At 40.3% G+C, this 16,772-nt stretch overlaps 1 protein-coding gene across 3 annotated transcripts in view; it reads right to left on the bottom strand.

Moving 5' to 3' along the window:
- KIAA1210 (KIAA1210 ortholog) overlaps window positions 1–16,772 on the bottom strand; it is a 43,612-nt gene that overhangs the window by 7,175 nt on the left and 19,665 nt on the right. For all 3 annotated transcript variants that reach the window (XM_032196588.1, XM_032196590.1, XM_032196589.1), the window contains exons 4-9: window positions 12,422–12,551; window positions 9,732–9,890; window positions 8,343–8,408; window positions 4,693–4,902; window positions 3,374–3,476; window positions 462–2,048 (exon numbers count right to left, since the gene is read on the bottom strand). In XM_032196588.1, coding sequence (XP_032052479.1) covers window positions 462–2,048; window positions 3,374–3,476; window positions 4,693–4,902; window positions 8,343–8,408; window positions 9,732–9,890; window positions 12,422–12,551 — 2,255 coding nt within the window. The remainder of the gene's footprint in view (window positions 1–461; window positions 2,049–3,373; window positions 3,477–4,692; window positions 4,903–8,342; window positions 8,409–9,731; window positions 9,891–12,421; window positions 12,552–16,772) is intronic.

The raw sequence follows: 16,772 nt of genomic DNA, 5'->3' as shown, positions 1-16,772 counted from the left end.
CATTCTTTTTTCATGTAGGCTGTAAAATACAGGCTGCCTTTTCACTTTTTAAGTATTTTAAATTAAGTGACTGTAGGGAAAAAAGATCACACCTAAATGCAACTCCTAGTTAAGGTTTGAGTTGTTTCAGTCTGGAAAAATAACTACAAAACAGAAGTAGGTTTTAAAAAGCTATATTAAAACTCCAACTACATGCAGAAATAGGTTGTACCAGAAATGTTTCAGATGCCCTTAAGCTATTATTCTGTTATTGTTCTTGCTGGAACACACCCCTCAGTAAGATAAGCCAAGAATTCTCTTGACTGACCAAATGATCAAGCTATTAAATTTCAGTGCTAACAAACTCAAGGCTGAACTCAGTCCTTTTCAAGAGGATTTCTATCTCTTGTTTGCCATTCTGTCAAGGGTCTTATATGATCACTGTTTTCTACAATGTTTTAATAAAAATACGATATAAATACCTGAAGGTTTACTACCATTTTGCTTCTTTGACACTTCTTCTGATCTTGTTTTGGGAGGACTTCTGTCTTCTAGGAGATCTGTTTTTTTAACAAATGATTTTGTGCTGACTGGAAGACCTGGAGGTGGCTTCCCATTGCCCCCTGACTTCTGATCCTCCTTGGCTGAAGCAGAAGAAGCAGTGGGAGCAGCTGAGGGAATCAGCTTTGGAGACTCAGCACGGTTTTCATTCTGGTATTTGAGTAAAGAAGATGTTCTCCTCAGTTTGACCCCAAATGGATTTTCAAAATTTTGTGCTTCACGGTCAGCCCATTCCATAGAATAATTCAAATGCAAATCACCATCCTTACGGTCTCGATCAAATCCATCCGGGTTGTTTTTTGTGGATTCCTGGATGCCTGCATATTCTTTTGTCATTCCTTCAAACAACTCTGGTTTTATAGGGGAGGTTGGAGAACTTCTGTTATAGGAATCTTCCTTTGAATTTGAACCCCCTGAGAGAGATCTCTGCCATGCTGGTGCAATGGTAAATCTAACTGGTTTAGCAGCCGCAGTCTTTAGTGGACTTTTTACATTTTCTTCTGAAGATCGACTGTCTTTCTCTGTTTTTCTGTGAGAAGCTGTACTGCTTACCTGCTCCTTACTGTCATCGTTAGAAGAGATATTACTCTTTAATCCAGCCAAACTTGAAGAAGCAAGACATCCAATGGAAAGTTTTTCAGAAGTGTATGATGTGCTGGTTTGTTGACTGACTTGGTTACCCTTTGAAGCAGGACAAGGTATTTCTGCTTTAAAACTTTCATCCAGTTTACTGGGAGGTAGCACGCAACCTGCTTCTAACACAGATGCAGCAGTGTCTTGTTTGTTTTCTGCACTGCCTTTGGATGACTGAAATTCCATAATTTCATAAGTTTCTTTGTCTTTTCTTGTTGCTGAACTGTTTTCAGACTTCAGAACAGCCACTGTCTTGATGTCAGAAGGAGGCCCTGAATCAGCTAGAGCAACCTGTGAAGTGCTCTGTGCAGTATCTGAGACAGACTGGTTAGAACAGTTCTGAATAGTTCCCAGGCAAGCTTCTACTTTGCCAATACACAGTGCATCCCCCTTTCTCTGGTCTTCGTTATTTTGGTCCACAGATTTTGCTGGGGACCTTTGCACAACATCTGCCAATATATTTATGGTCTCTGTTTCTGTGCCATTACTAAACAAGTCAGCTGCTACTATGTCTGGAAGTGCAACAGCTCCAACTTCAGTTTGTTGAGGTTTTGGAAGTGCAGATACTTCAATATTGGTATTTTGCTGATGTAATTTCAATTCACCAGCAGACTCATCTGAACAGCATGGCACTTCTGCACTGTGCTGTTCCTCCAGGTTCTCTGGAGAAGGCTCAGGTCTCAGAAGGGGTGCAGCTGATTTATAGCCATGGTCCATGTCTGGCAGGCATTCACTTTCTTGCAGCAAAGTACAGAAGTCTTCTGCCACAAGCGTGGATTCACAGGAGTCAGGGGTAGCATCAGTGGGACATTCTACACCTGGCGTCTCCTTAGAACCACTTTCCTTTGCACCATATTCCACCTGGGCTGATAAGCCTGTATTAAACAAAAGAGAAGCGCAAGGTTACAATTCAAGCACTGTTTGTATCAGTAGGTCATTTCAGATATGCAGTCATTTAGCATTATTTCCCCATGTTTGGCTGCCATTATCTGAGAAATATGGCTGTTGAAAGCATATTTAGAAACAGACTGCCCAGATAAGAAAACTAACGAGAGTTTGTAGTTTGAATATACCTAATGCCAGGAACCACTGAAAGTTGTTGTCAGCTTAAGGTGTACCAAATCAGTTGTTGTTTAGTTCTTTTTTTGCACGTATGTAAGGTTAACATCTGGATTTCCCTAGGTATTTCTTCATGTGTATGCCTAGAAAGGCTGCCTAGAATGATCGAGATGATTTTATGTATTTGAGCAGAACACCTCAGCATCAGGTAGCTCTGCCTCCTGGAGCTCCATCAGGACTACAGAACATCTGGATAGGTTAGGTATATCCACACACACAAACTCGAATGTGTCTGTGAAGCAGGCTGAGGGACTACTGCGGTGATCTGTGCACACAGAGTAAGATCAGCAACACTTCTGAGGGCTGGTGTTACCCTTTATCAGCTGTACCATGCATTTAAAGTAAATCCAACCCTCCCTGAGTAGCTGAGAACCACCAAGCTGCCCTGACACTCATTCCTCTGAATCAGCAGAAATCCTCAGTGCTTCAGATATGTAAATGACAAACACTAGCTTCCTGGGATAGGGCGTTTAGCATCCCACAGCATCAGGTCCTGAGTCTGCCCCAAAAACAAGATGCCAACACATTTCCTCTACAGTATAGCATTACCATCAGCTAGTGCATTTGTAATATGGTGCTAAAGGTAAAAATCTCTGTGCTGCTTTGGAGAAATTTCAATCGTTTTTACAATTTACAATTGTTTTAACACTGGTAACTAGTTATTATTCAAATGATACGAGGGGAGGCAGGAGAGGAAGATCTGTTAAACAAGCCAATTAAAGTCATTTTGAACACATAACATACAATGCTGAGGTTAATTTTTTTCTGAGTTTCAAGGAACTCAGGTCCCCAAACAATGTGTTCTAGTCAACCATGTAGCACAAGTACTTCTGAACATGCTACATTCACCTCCCTTATTATTTTTTTTAATGTTGCACTCAAAGTTCACTATTTCAGCACCATATTGTTGACTGGAGTACATAATTTTTCCCATCATCACACTTTAGTAGGCAGGATTGGTTTTATAATCTAAAACCAAGAAGTTGCCTAGTTTGAAAGGACTTGCAGTCCAAATAGGTCCTGTTAACCTTTTGTAGAAGAGTTCAAACCATTATCTTTGCAATTCCTAAGTTTGCATTACCTTCCCAATCAGTTTTATGCTGGTCACTCTCAGGTAATTCTGTTGAATTTCCCTTCTTTTCTGGAGTTGCATGAAGACATGCTTCATTTTCCAGGTGTTCCACCTAATGAGAAACAGAAAGATGTTCTAAGAATAACGCACAGAAATTGTATTTTATCCATACATGGACATTTATGAATACACAAAACATGTAGCCACAAAATCTCTCCTGTAATTTTTACCAATGCTGTGGGTAATGTGTTATTCCAGTTAAGATTCTAGAAATCATTCATATTTTAAAATGTGAAAGGCAGCCCACTGATCTCTCTTGAATCCCTGAAACACTCTGAGATTCACATATTCTAAGAGAATGAACATGTTTTGAAGACATCACCCTAGCTACCTGGTGGCAGAGAACAAAGCAAGCCAGAGACATCACCATCATCAGTTCTGGTATCTCTGATTGCACCTCCACAATTAGCTTTTCTCCTTCAGCACTACAGTTACACCAGCTGCAGCACAAAGAATATCCAGCAAAGACACTGTAGGGCTCAAGTTTCCAAGAAAAAATGATTCGGGAAAAATATTCTACTCTTCCTGATTTTCCTTTGCTCCCTTCCTTCCTTGAGGCAGGGCACTTCTAACTCCAGGACAGATTTTCATGCATGGTTCTCTGACAGGGAGGGGAACATGCAGTATAGAAGGGTTACTCCTTATTTCCTCACATTCCAGCTTCATTCCAGACTTTTCCGTCTGGTGAACTTAATCTTCAATGTTTCCTAGAAATCAGGATAAGATGCATCTCATCCTAATTTCTATTTTCCAAAGAGTCTCTCATCCCATTGTCACACAATTTTACTTTTCAGGGCCCCTGAAGAGATCTCAAGGCTTGCTATGTTCATTTGTTTTCATCCATCTCAGCAACAGATTCCTACACAAGCAGAGGCACAGCCCTTCTTAAGACCCCTCACTCTTTCCCTTGACATACAATGAATTAAATTAATCTGAAATTGTTTGTGGAAATAGATTTGGGCTTGCTTAAAACTGAATAGTAGCTTTTCAAACAACACAGATGTTTTTACAAATGAAATGTAACCTGTAATGTTTTTGACTAAGTAATGAAAAGAAAAAAAATAACAATTTGCACTTTTATTCCGCTCCTTTTAAATTGAAATAACTTCAGGTTTGCTGAAAAAATAGGAGCTTTGCTCTCTTCCAACAGAAGAAGGAAAAAAGTAAAAAGACATGAGGAGGAAAGAAAAAAAAAAAAAAAGAGAAAATAAAATAAAAACCACTTTTTTTTTTTTCTGCACAGTGATTCTTTTCCAGAAAAGACTTACCTGGGTTTGCTGATTCTTATTGATGAAGCCTTTCTGTTTCCGGGGATTTATGGCAATCCTGTGCCTGGCTGCTGAGGTGTCCAGGCAGCCCAGGGGACTGGCAGGGATGGTGAAGTCAACTGGAAGGAAGCTGCTGCCTCGTGAGCCAGGGGCCCCAAGAGCAGCAGAGGATGAAGGACTGATAGGCCTGGAGGAAGCTCCAGAAGGTATCTATAAAAACACAAACATGGCATTATACTTTTTGCTCAGCTTCTCCACATTTCTGTTAGCTTACTCCCCTTCATAAGCCTGAAATGGCTGTGTTTTTGGTCATAAATCCTTACTTTGAAAAGCATGTCTCATGTTGTCTCTGCACAGAAATTACTCAGTTCTGTGTTCAGCTGTACGTTACACAGAAGTGAGAAATACCTGTCTCATTCTCTCCCACAGTAAGAGCCTCAGCTGTCCCCTGCCCAGTCACTATCTGAAAAGCCATTTGCAATATATGCCTGCACCAGCAGGAGACACTGGTGCAGTTTTTATAGCTGCCTTTTCTTCCTCATACTGAGACACACTGCAGGAATGCGTTATTAAAAAGCCACAAAAGTACCAGGGGTACTTTCTCCTTATTATCTCTCAGAAAGTTACCACACCACTTTCCTCTTAATATCCACTCTCCCAGAAAAAAACAAACAAATGTTTCTCTCAACAAGTGTCCCAAAACCATTGTCCAGATAGTGATGTGGGTCTCATCCTCACACCAATGCTTCTCTGGGGGACTAAGCAGCAAGAACCTTAGATTACACTGTGAAAAGAAAGGCTTTACAGAAGTGTTTGTAGAGAAACCCCTAAACATTGCAGTTTGACTGGTTTTGTTACGGTTTTGAAGTGTTGACCAGGCTTTTGCAAAATTTCGCACGTGCCCAACATGCTTCATTCAGTATAACACACCTGCTACATTGTCTTTGGCCGAAGAGCCAGGTAAAGCAGCCATTTAACTGTGCTTGACCTTTGAATTTTGGTTTTCTTTAAGCTTAAGGTACAACACAGAGTTTGCAACATGTATGCTGATAAAGGTTTGAAGATAATGAAAGTATCTTGCCAACTAACCTACAAAAAGTCTCTAGGTACAACACTTTGTGTTTAAGGTAACTACAACTAATTTCCTTATTCTCTATTGTTTTTTGTTTTGTTTTGTTTTTTAATTCCTAGGTCTGAAACAAACCCCAACAGAACGTATTATAATAAATATAGATTATTCTCATGAAATACTTACACAAGATGAAAAAGAGAAAGAACATATCTAGTTAATAAGTTATTATTATACTTCTTGTTAATCTTGTTAATGAGCTATTACTATAGTTCTACAGAATTAATGCTAAACCTGTAAGGATCACTAGAACTTACAAAAATAATAACAGCTACTCATTTCTATATACAAGTTATTCTGTCTTCCAATTACAGAATTAATAGTTCTGCTTATTTAATGTACAAACCACGTGCAACTAGTATCTGAGCCACCACTGCATGTACATGGCAAGTTCCCTACTCCACTGAGGATTTCCACTGTTTTTCTCTGAGCACTGACAGTTGGTGTCTTCTCTCAAATACAGGGGAGCAGAGACAGACTTTCCACATTTGTGTTTGAGTGTAAGATAAATTTGGTATTTGTTGGTTATTGTGTACAGGAGGCTGCACACAGAGAATGCTGCAATTAGGAGGCAGATATCCTAAAGAGTGTTTGTGTCAAAAAAATGTCCTCAGCCCCAGAAGCTGAGACCATGCTTTGTTTTTAATCAGCCTGGGTTGAAGATACCAAGAAGGAAGTTAGATTTCTGTAAAGGCTATTTGGCAAAGGCAGTATAAACACCAGTTAATGTCTCTGTGAAGTCACTTGATGCTGGCTTTAAGTGACAGCTCCACATTTATCTCCAGTTAATCAGAAAATGGGTGTCTATTAATGTGGAAGGCACAGAGAATTTCATGGGTGAGACAGACATCAGGGTTTTCCACAGAGGCAGCAGCAGCATGAAGGTCCTTGAAAACCCAGCAAAGTAACACAGAGAAAAAACGTTAAGTAACTCTTGTCTGCATCCAAATCAATACAAGAGTAACACATAAATCACTGCATTGTGTGTAACTTCAAATTGCTTAGGATCCAATTCTCTTCTTCCTCTACTAAATATACAACATTGTGAAATGGAATAAGGTGTAGAGTTGTCGCTGCTCTTCAACATTTTCCTCATCTTTGGAATAAGGTTATTTAATGTAGTAACTTCTGCAAGTTCAAATCCTGGTATTACAAAAATAGGTATAAATGCTACTAAAAAAAAAAAAAAAGATTTTTTTTTAGGATTTTTTTTAAATATATATATAAACATGTTGGGATGACTAAGAAAAATATTTGGGTAAAGGAACAGATGCTGCAGTATTGGGAAGCTAGCCAAATCCCTAAAGGGAAGACCCTTTAAGGAGGGGAATTCTGTGCAAAAAAGTTTTCTCATGTCCCTGCCTTTTTTTCTCATAGGGGACGAGGATGTAGGACTGAAAGCACTCAAACTTTAGTACCAGAGAAAAAAGGGCTTTTTATACAGTAAGTAAAAAAAAGTATGCAAGCTTACAAAATGGAGTATTTTAGTCAAAATATAGAATAGGAGATACATTAATAACATGTACACTGAAGTAACAATAAAATATGTAAGTTATTAAAAAGTAATGACAATCTAAGTTACCCAGATCAGCTGAGGCTCTAGGGTTGTCTGACTAGCAGTACACTCAGAGAGGGAGACATGTCTTTATCTTTCTATCCTTAAAGCAAAAGATCTAGGGATGACCAAGCAGGAAAGTATCTGATCTCAACCACGGACAGGGAAGTTGAGCTGGTCTGCTCAAAGGCTGCTGCTCTCTCCCTTCTCAAAGGCTGGCCAAGGAGAAAATGGAAAGGAAAGCTTCCTCGGCAGTGGGGTTAGCTCTGCTTGACCCTTGAGAGCATGAGCTGAGCAGGAGTTTAGCTCAGCTTCAACCAGCAGGGACAGTCAAGGTGAAAGTCACCTAGGCATCTCTCCAAAAATAAAACCTCAGTAAATTTTTCCAGGCTGGTCAAGGAATAGAATGTGATGGTCTGACAGCAGAACCTGCTGCTTCTGACGGTCATTTGCAATCCAGAGTGAAATTTGAATTAACACAGACCTTTTCCTGTGGAATACATGGTGCCCGAAATGGCAGATCCTGCAATTCTTTGCAGTGATGAGAGAGAAGCAGGACACTGCTCACAAGCCACTGCCAACAGGGAGGTGCACTCAATAAGCTGTATGTGCTGGTGTTATTTGGGCACTGGGATATGGAAGAGGAATTGAAGTGTTTTGCTTTCCTACTATGTTATCCAATTTTCTGTTGTGTAACTTTACAGATTCACAGTGTGTTACAGAGCTGACTACACTGTTCACACAAACCACTTACCAGTAGATTTCTGCCTTTCTTTATTTGGTTCATATTCAAAACTCTGCAAGAGTGTGATTTCAGTATCATTTGCATCGCTCTCAACTGTTCATGAATGGTTTGCTACAATATATTCTACCCAGAACAGATAACATGAATACTGCACTGGCTCGATACAGACACCATACACACTGACTTGGGAAAGTTCATTAGCAGGAAGAGTAGCTATTTACCTGTTCATCTTCACTGTCTGTCCCGCCTAAACTCAAAGAGCTATGACGCTGAACAGGGTTGGAGGACTGTGGGATAAAATAAGGAAAAGGGTAAATCAAAGGAAGTATCACACTGAATTGCCTGGAACTGGATATACAGTACTGATTATGAAAAAATACAAGAGGAAAGACAAAGGGTCACTGGAAAGTCCCTGCCTCACAGGGTAGGTTTCATTTGTTCACTGGAGATCAAAGTAGGAGAACTTTATCCTGCTGTGAGATATGCCTTTAAGGTCGACCACAAAGAACCAAAACACTGTGCTAGACATATATACAATACAGCAACAAACACTTTAATGGGTAATTGAGCCAATACATTGTTTAGTTATTTTGTATTTTGGCTTTTGTTTTAAGATCTTCAAATTTACAGATGCTTACATACTCACTGAAATCCAAAATCACGCATCTGCTGTAGAAAGGCAGTTCTTAAGAAAGAACTAACCCCAAGACTCTCTTTGAGCCCCATCAACACCTATTCACACCAGGCTAATAGGATTTTCACTGTTCACCTGTCAATTCAACTAACATTGTCCTGGTTTTGAGCTAATTCATTTTAAAAACAGTAGTTGTTTAAGATTCTTCTGCAGCTTTCATTATTTCTGTATTCCTCACTAGCTTTGAAACATCCCAAACCTCTTCCTCTTTCACAAGTGCAGGAAATTGCCAATGTCTCCAGCTCTTTGGAGCTCAAATACATGGGAAGTTTGTGCAGTTTGTGTACCTCAGCTTGTTCTCAGACTGGAAGTAGTATAGTCACAGTCACACAACACTCACATGTAAAAATTTCACTTTTTATACTTTCTGCCATACGCACCTGCCAGGAGACACTGCCTTGACTTTGGTTACATCACTCAGTTACATCAACTGACTTTTTCTCCTCTTTCTCTAATGATATAGGTCACAGCTGCCCTAGCACAGATCTACATAAAACCACAGAAAGCTGTACTCAGGAGTATTTGTAAGGCCAGTTCCTAGCTATCCCTCATGGTGATGAGTCCATAATGCACTTAAGTAATTCATTCTACTTCTGACTGATTTGTTCTATCAAAAAGTGTCTGGCAGGAGGAAGAGCTTTTAAACCACAAGACAGTTCATTAGTACAAACAGACTTTAATGAACCAAAGAATTATGCTAATTCCTCATTCACAAATGTTGGCCTGAAATGAATAACTCCTGTGGTGTTCTACACAAACATCATGTCACAATACCAATGGATTGCATAAAAGAAAATGAATGAAAAATGGCTTTGAAACAGATCTTTGTGGGTATAGAGTAAAAGGTGTTCCCATTCCCCAGATAGATTTTATTTTTTCAATGCAGGAGGTCACTAAAGTGACGTAGTGATTGTACCTTGCTTGTTGAATCTGTCAGAACTTCATGAAGGGTTGAAATTTCAGGAGGGCTTCTAGGTAATCCATCATCTTCAGAAACAGCACCTGCATCTTCCAGTCTCTTTCCAGTTATAACTAGAGGAGGTGATCCAAACCTGATGTTTTGCTGCAACTGAAGCTGTGATTGAAAAGAAATTTAGACTTTCAATGGCATTCTCTACAGGGGACACTTTGGATGCTTTTATCCCAGTTGCTCCTATGCAGAATCTTTTATTTAACAGAAATATTTGAAGTCACAGACTATTCACAGGAAACAGCCATTAATTAGATTTTATTTAATTGCTCTCATCAAGGACCCATCATTAGAACAGACTTCTGTACAAAACTAAATTAAAACCAGTTTTATTCCGTAAATTATCAAAAACAAATTTTACCATGCCAGAAAACTTAGACGATTTTTAATATGTTTAAATTTAAACTTTAAAAATTCTTTTAGATTTAAGCATTCTTTAAATGATAACATGTATCAGGACACACATATAACCCCACAAAGCACTGTCAGTCCACAGTTCCCAACCCCAAGTTTATGTGGACAACTTTCCTTCCCAAAGCCCTTCCCCAGATATTGTCAGTGTGTCACTACCCTCTGTCACACAATTATCTGGGTCCCACTTCTTATGTAAAGACAACTTAATTCAATTCTGGTCCACCCGAATGAATTGCTTGTTAGTTTTCTCCAGCATCACATCCTGGTCCTGTCTACAGCAAGAATGATAACAACAGCCAGGAACAACTTTGTTTGTGAAGGAGTATGGAGTTTCTTTTCCAAGATTGCACAAAAAAATGCTCTGGCAGGCCCTGACCCTAGAAAAATCAAACAAAGTCTGTAACCTCACAAGCAGCCAGATGTTCCCTCAAACTAAAAAAGTTCAAAACTCAGGAAACACCATTACAAAAACTCTTGGCTTAAGTTTTTCAGCTATGTCAAAGCTGGAATACAGACAACGTCTGAACAGAATCTTTGTCCTTCAACTACAAATGTCTCATCCAAATATCCCCACAACTACAAATGTCTCATCCAAATATCCCCAAGATAAATATACAGACCTGCTTTTTCTGGTCCTTTGCTTATTAAACCACATTTGGAAATTCTAGGCCTAATTCTATGCTGTTTTGCAAGCTATGCATTCATTTTTATCTCTGCAAAATAAATCTAAGCAGCTGTCATTCTTATTCAGTGAGATTTACTTGGAACATAACTCCTATAGCTACACAGGGTACCACAATGTCATCCTTTTATCCTTCAATCTCCCTGTTTAAACAGCTTTCTTGCCCTCTTACCTGCATTAGTGAAGTAAATTTCACCAATACAGTCTGCAAAAGCAGGACTGATGACAAACTGCACAAAGATTGCAATACATGGGCAAAAAGAAGTAAGACATACAACATACCTGCCTTTCATGGGAAGGAAAACACGGAGAGTCAGTTCTGCTCTCCTCTATTTTCACAACTTCCCATCTTTGATTTATTAAATTCATTACATGTAGACAGCAAAGTGTTACAGTAAGAAACTTCGAATTTACAGTCTGTCTGCTACTGGTAGAAGTCTACATTGCTAAGAAAATATCAGCTTTTGTTAGTGCTTGGCTTTTTGTCTGACAAGTGTCAAGCTCACAGAAACAGACTGTCCTTTATGGCTATGAAAATAGTGCTGGCTGTATTAAGTCACCATGGAGGATGATGCACGGATGAAGAGAGGGCACAGTGGGCTGGAGATAGCGTGAAAAGAGCTTTTTTTTCCCCTTGATGGAGTTCTGTCATATATAAACATGACTTCTCCTGCCTCTCCTATTGTTATGCAAAAAATACCCTGAATTGAAGGTTGGCTTATTTTGCCTCCTTATGGATGAACAAGTCCCTCTGTGCGTCCTCTATTACTTAATATGTGATGCAATTGTGCTTTGCAACATGAAGCCCACACAGGGCAAAGGAAGAATTTCAATAGCCTTTGGCTGCCTTTTATCAAGAGTTTGTTTTCAGTCTCTGGAAAAACTTTAAACTTTTATCTCAGTGCTCTAAGCTGGGCAGATATTTGAATGCAATTAATAAAACCAATAGTTGATAAGGGAGCTGTCAAGGAGGGTTCGGTATGTGCCTTGGAAGAAGGAAATGACCTAGCAGAATACAGTATCCTTTGCTGGCAGAGAGCGGAAGAATAATGATATAAATAAAGCTGTCACTAAGAATGCCCTGACATATCCATCATCACACACACTTACACAGCCCCTGGTGCTAGCATGTTCTGTGAAAACATCGCAGCTAGACGTTCAAAAAATAAATGCCTTTATAACGAATAACAGTGTAAGGGACACTCTGCAGTATAAATAGCCTTAGTCCAAAAACAGTAGCTCTGAAGTAAAGAATAGGAATCCCATTGGAAGAGGACATGCTCATTAAGGAAAGATCCAGCTCACGGACTCTTGGAAACATCTCAGTTGTACGTTATGGGACCTGGGCAAGCCTTAAAGCTCCAAAAGTGCTCAAAGAAGCAACTTCCAAGAGGCAGAGCAGATCCAAAAGCAGTCACTTTGTTTGGCTTTGGACGCTTCAGTCAACAAAGTCTTACAATGCACAGCAGAGGCATAAGAGAGTTTCCTAGGAGAGAGCTAATACAAAGCAGCACCACGAATGAGGGAAAGATGTTCTCACCTGCAAAGTTTTCACTCTTCCAGGTATGTTTTCCTGAGATGACACGTCCCCTGCCACACCTCCTGGTACAGATTCAAAAATGAAGACGCTGTCATGCGACAAGGCTTTGTTTCCCATGCTTCCTTTGGGCCTGGAAGGGAGGAGAGTGGTCACTGCACTGCGTATAGCTCTGAGACTCCTTTGCACCACATCATCGTGGTGATCATAAAGAGACCAGGGTGGAATACATCCCACTTCAGATTTCTGCATGTTAGCTGTCTGTGGCAGTCACTGCTAGCTCCTTCTACACTCAGAAGGGAGAAGGAAGAACATTTAGGATGCTGATTGAATGGAAGTGTCTACTGTATGATGTAAGTGGTACCTGTATTGAATGTGTGACCAAGTCTCTGTGAGCTAGAAAGAGAACCCAAGGTAATTAGGTGCTGCCAATATGTAATTGGACACTTCCAACCCTCAGGGAAGCCTACAGGGCAATGGAGGGCCACAAAAGTCCTGTGCCCTCTTTTGGTGGGAATGGGTCCACCTTGGGACATTCCAGATGCAATCTCTGCAGCCTCGTGTTATCACACCTGCCAAAGACTCTATTGTTTCTCCCATTCTTGCAAATGCTCCCAGAAAGTGTAATTCCACTACAGTAACAAACTTGATTGATATCCTCTTGGGTCCAGCAATAAATACAGTTCTGTTCACCTGTATCATGAACACCACCAGATCCCAAACATATACCAAATAAAGATGGGACAAGCATCCAAGGCCACAGCTACATAGCCATGGCCAAATTAGAGTAGCCAGGTAAGATATCACTGCCCTACTTCTATGTACACTGAGTGGTCAGCCCAGTGGAGCACAGATGAGTTCCAACTACATCTGTTAATTGAGTTATAATCAACTGAGATTGATTGGGGTTGGTCTGCTAGGCTGTGCAGGGCATATTTTGCACTTGGGTAGCATGACAAGGAAGGCTCCAGATCCTTTAGTCACCAAGTTCCACAAGCGTAGGCGCACTGTCTGTACATTATTTTGTCCAAAAGACCACAAGTATGGCCTCTCTCAGGATTACATTCTGGCACTTAACTGGGAAACAACAGAATACTCGTGTTGTTGGCTGCCAGCCTTATAACCTCCAAATTACAAGGATTCTTTGGCTCTGCTGCCTCCTAGGTTACGCCCACTGCCTCTGAAAGTTTCACTCAGGGTAAGAGAAGACAATTAGAAACAAAACTTTGACAAGGAAAATCCAGTAAGTCTAACAGCCTCCTACAAGGAAACAAAATAGAAGGGGGCTCTTATTTGCCTAGTCTCACATTCTCTCTTTAATTTAGAGGAAAGCCCTGAAAGACAGTTAACTTTGATAATGTAAATATGACATATTAAAAAAACAACAATAAAAAAACACAAGTTACTCTTTTTCCTCCTGCATCTGCCTCCTGCATCCTGCATACAGTTATGCCAAGTCTCACAGCAGGGCAAAACAGTTTTTCTCTATGTTTGTGTAGTGTCCAAGACAGCCTGAGCTCTTTCTATCACAGCACAGGTCAGAGTTCATGCTTCCTCTCACAATATGTACTAGTCAGTGTCTGTGATGATGTATAAGGCAGTAATTCTACGCACCAGTAAGCCCTTCTCTTATTTCATCGTTAAAGTGAATAAAGCAATCACATGTTTCTTTATGTTAGATTTTACAGAGCCATTTTCAGCATGAAAGACACTCTACATGGGCAAGACAATAATTTTGCTGCATTCAGTCATTTTCAGCATGAAGTACACTGTACACGGGCAAGACATAATAACTGCTGCATTCAGAAAGCCAGTGTCACTGAGATTTATTTACCATAATGTATATTTGTTATTAGCTGTTTTTTTATTATTATTATTTATTGCATGGAATGCACATGCATTAGGATATATTAACCTTTTCCATCAGGCATTTCCTCATTTCTTTTACTTGGAATTGTTTAGTAATAAAAGCAGAGGTTTCTTTGTTCTCTAGTCTGTCAGTACAAGACCTGTTTCTTTCTTTCATTCTTTCTTCCTTTCTTTTTCTCTCTACATATACATCATGACGGTTGGACTTGATATTGAAGGTTTTTTCCAGCCTAGATGATTCTATTTGCATTTGCAAAAGAATTACTGTATTTTTGCCTGGCAGTGGCAAAAAGAGCATTGGATTAAATATAGAATTAACTGCAGCTTTAGTACAGATGAGTCTTTTATGTGCAAACATACATTCATGTGTAATTCCAGGCAGTGTATTTATATTTGCACTGATGTTTAAACGCACTGTTAGCTAAACACCCAGATGTTTTAGCTCCCGTATTTCCAATGCTGGCTTCCCCATACAAATGCTCACTGGGTTCAAATGTAGCACCCCTCAAGCTGCTGTGCTTGAGGAAATGGTGGGACTCTCAACACAACGTGCTTTAACCTTGCCATCATGGAAGTTTTTCCATTTCCATTCAAAACTCATGCCTCTCAGAAGACAAAGAGGCAGTGGCATGTAATGCTCCCTTGTCCTTCACAGATGACCAATCCCATTGATGCCCTGCAGCACCATGACATCTGAGCACATCCCTTTGGCTTCTGCAAGAAACATTTGGCACACCTGAGGGTTTGGTCTCTGGTTAGTATTCAAAAAAAAATAAATCTTAAAAAGATCACATGGTTTAAAAAAAAAAAAAAAAAGGTGAAGAGAAGGAATAAAAGAAAACAAGTGCTTCTGCCTCAAGAACAAACGGACAGCAGCATTGTTTTAGGATTGTCTTTGGTATTCTGTATGCCAGGAATTGCAAAGCACAAGACCTGACTATAAACCCTTCAAATCTGTATTTCCACTGGCTTTCAGGATCAGGTCTTCCAAAGGATTACGATGTTCAGTCTCTCTTGGTATCTACAAAGTGTGCTCAAACCCTGGACACGATAGGGTTTTCAAATAGGGTATACAAATTTACCCTCTCAATTTTTTGCATTGTCCATCCAATCCTATCTCTAAGGGAAAAAACAGAGGGGTTTTACTCATTTCCTGATCTCTGGTCTTATAAAACATTTTTAAATGGAGGATAGCGCTGAGGTAAATAGCAATTAGACTTGAAGTACTTGGTTAAGGGAAAGACCAAAGAGTTTTCGGCCATGTAGCTTCTGGATCTGACAGCTGATTTTAAGCCAGACTCCTCTATGGGCTCTTGGTGTAAGCTCAGCCATTTCTAAGCCTTTTGGACTGGGTCAGCTGAGTCTCTATAACTCCCCTTGCCCTAGGGGCTGGTTGTGTTATATATTCTGCTGCTGTTACACTAACAAACAAAATTAAGAGATTATTTGTTTCCTGAAACCCAAATCATTTTTATGATGCAGTGGTATAACAGAGAGAGTGAGGAAACGTGGGGCAGGGAGGCACAAGTACCCTTGAGAAAGTAATGCCTACAAGTTGCTCCACCAAAAGAAACCAGTAGTGTCCAGCTGCACCTAAGGTCTGATTGATGATACACTGCATTTAGCAGCAACGTTGATTTCAGCATCTAGTCACCCACTTGTGACCTCTGCCACTGTCCAATGTCCCCTCTAACAACGCACTGCAAAGTGTGGGAAGCAGCCAGCGTGCCATCACATTAGGTTAGTCTGTAGCTCCACAGCCCAAGGCCTAAGATACACCAAAGAGAAGCCTCAGCAGCTAACAGGGGAGGTGGGGAAGGCTGGAAAGCAGCCAAATTACAGGCTGCAAGATACTAATCCATGACACCCCTGGTGGGAGACAGCCACATTCAGAGGGTTCTCCCACCCTAGATACAGAATAGTTCCTATTACAGTAACTGAAAGGGACAAGTTTCAGAACGGACACCATTCAGGGACCTGAGAATTGTTCTGCACACACCTTGAGGACTGACAAACCTCACTCGTGCTCAGCCCTTCAGGGTGGCTGACACAAAACTCGAGGCCTTCTGTTGTTCTCTGTACAGAAACGGCAGCATAAAAGTTAAACTAAGCAGAAATCTCATTCTGAGAACACATCACACTTTCCGTTCTCCCAACCACAACAGAGAGCACCATTTATGCTAAAAAATAGCAACTCAACTTTACATTTATTCTCCGTACTAGCAATACTCAATCATCCTTCCTTGTAAAGCTGCTGCTGATCAGATCTTCCAAGACATATTTCAAAAGCTAAAACCAATCAAAACAATCTGGGCTATCTGCAGTTTTACAGAGGAGGAGGTTGGATCACCCCTGCCCCTGGCTGCCCTCCCCCTCCTCTCCACCATGGCTTTGGAAGCACATAGCAAAGAAAGAGGAAATTCCTGGAATTCCTTCATCAGCATTAGGGCTTGTTTTGCACAAACTTGGACAGAGGTTGCTCCTA

This window comes from Aythya fuligula, chromosome 13, assembly GCF_009819795.1.
Source record: "Aythya fuligula isolate bAytFul2 chromosome 13, bAytFul2.pri, whole genome shotgun sequence".
Classification (NCBI taxonomy): Eukaryota; Metazoa; Chordata; class Aves; order Anseriformes; family Anatidae; genus Aythya; species Aythya fuligula.
The sequence above is the reverse complement of the archived record's forward strand: the minus strand, read 5'-3'. Positions and strand labels throughout refer to the sequence as shown.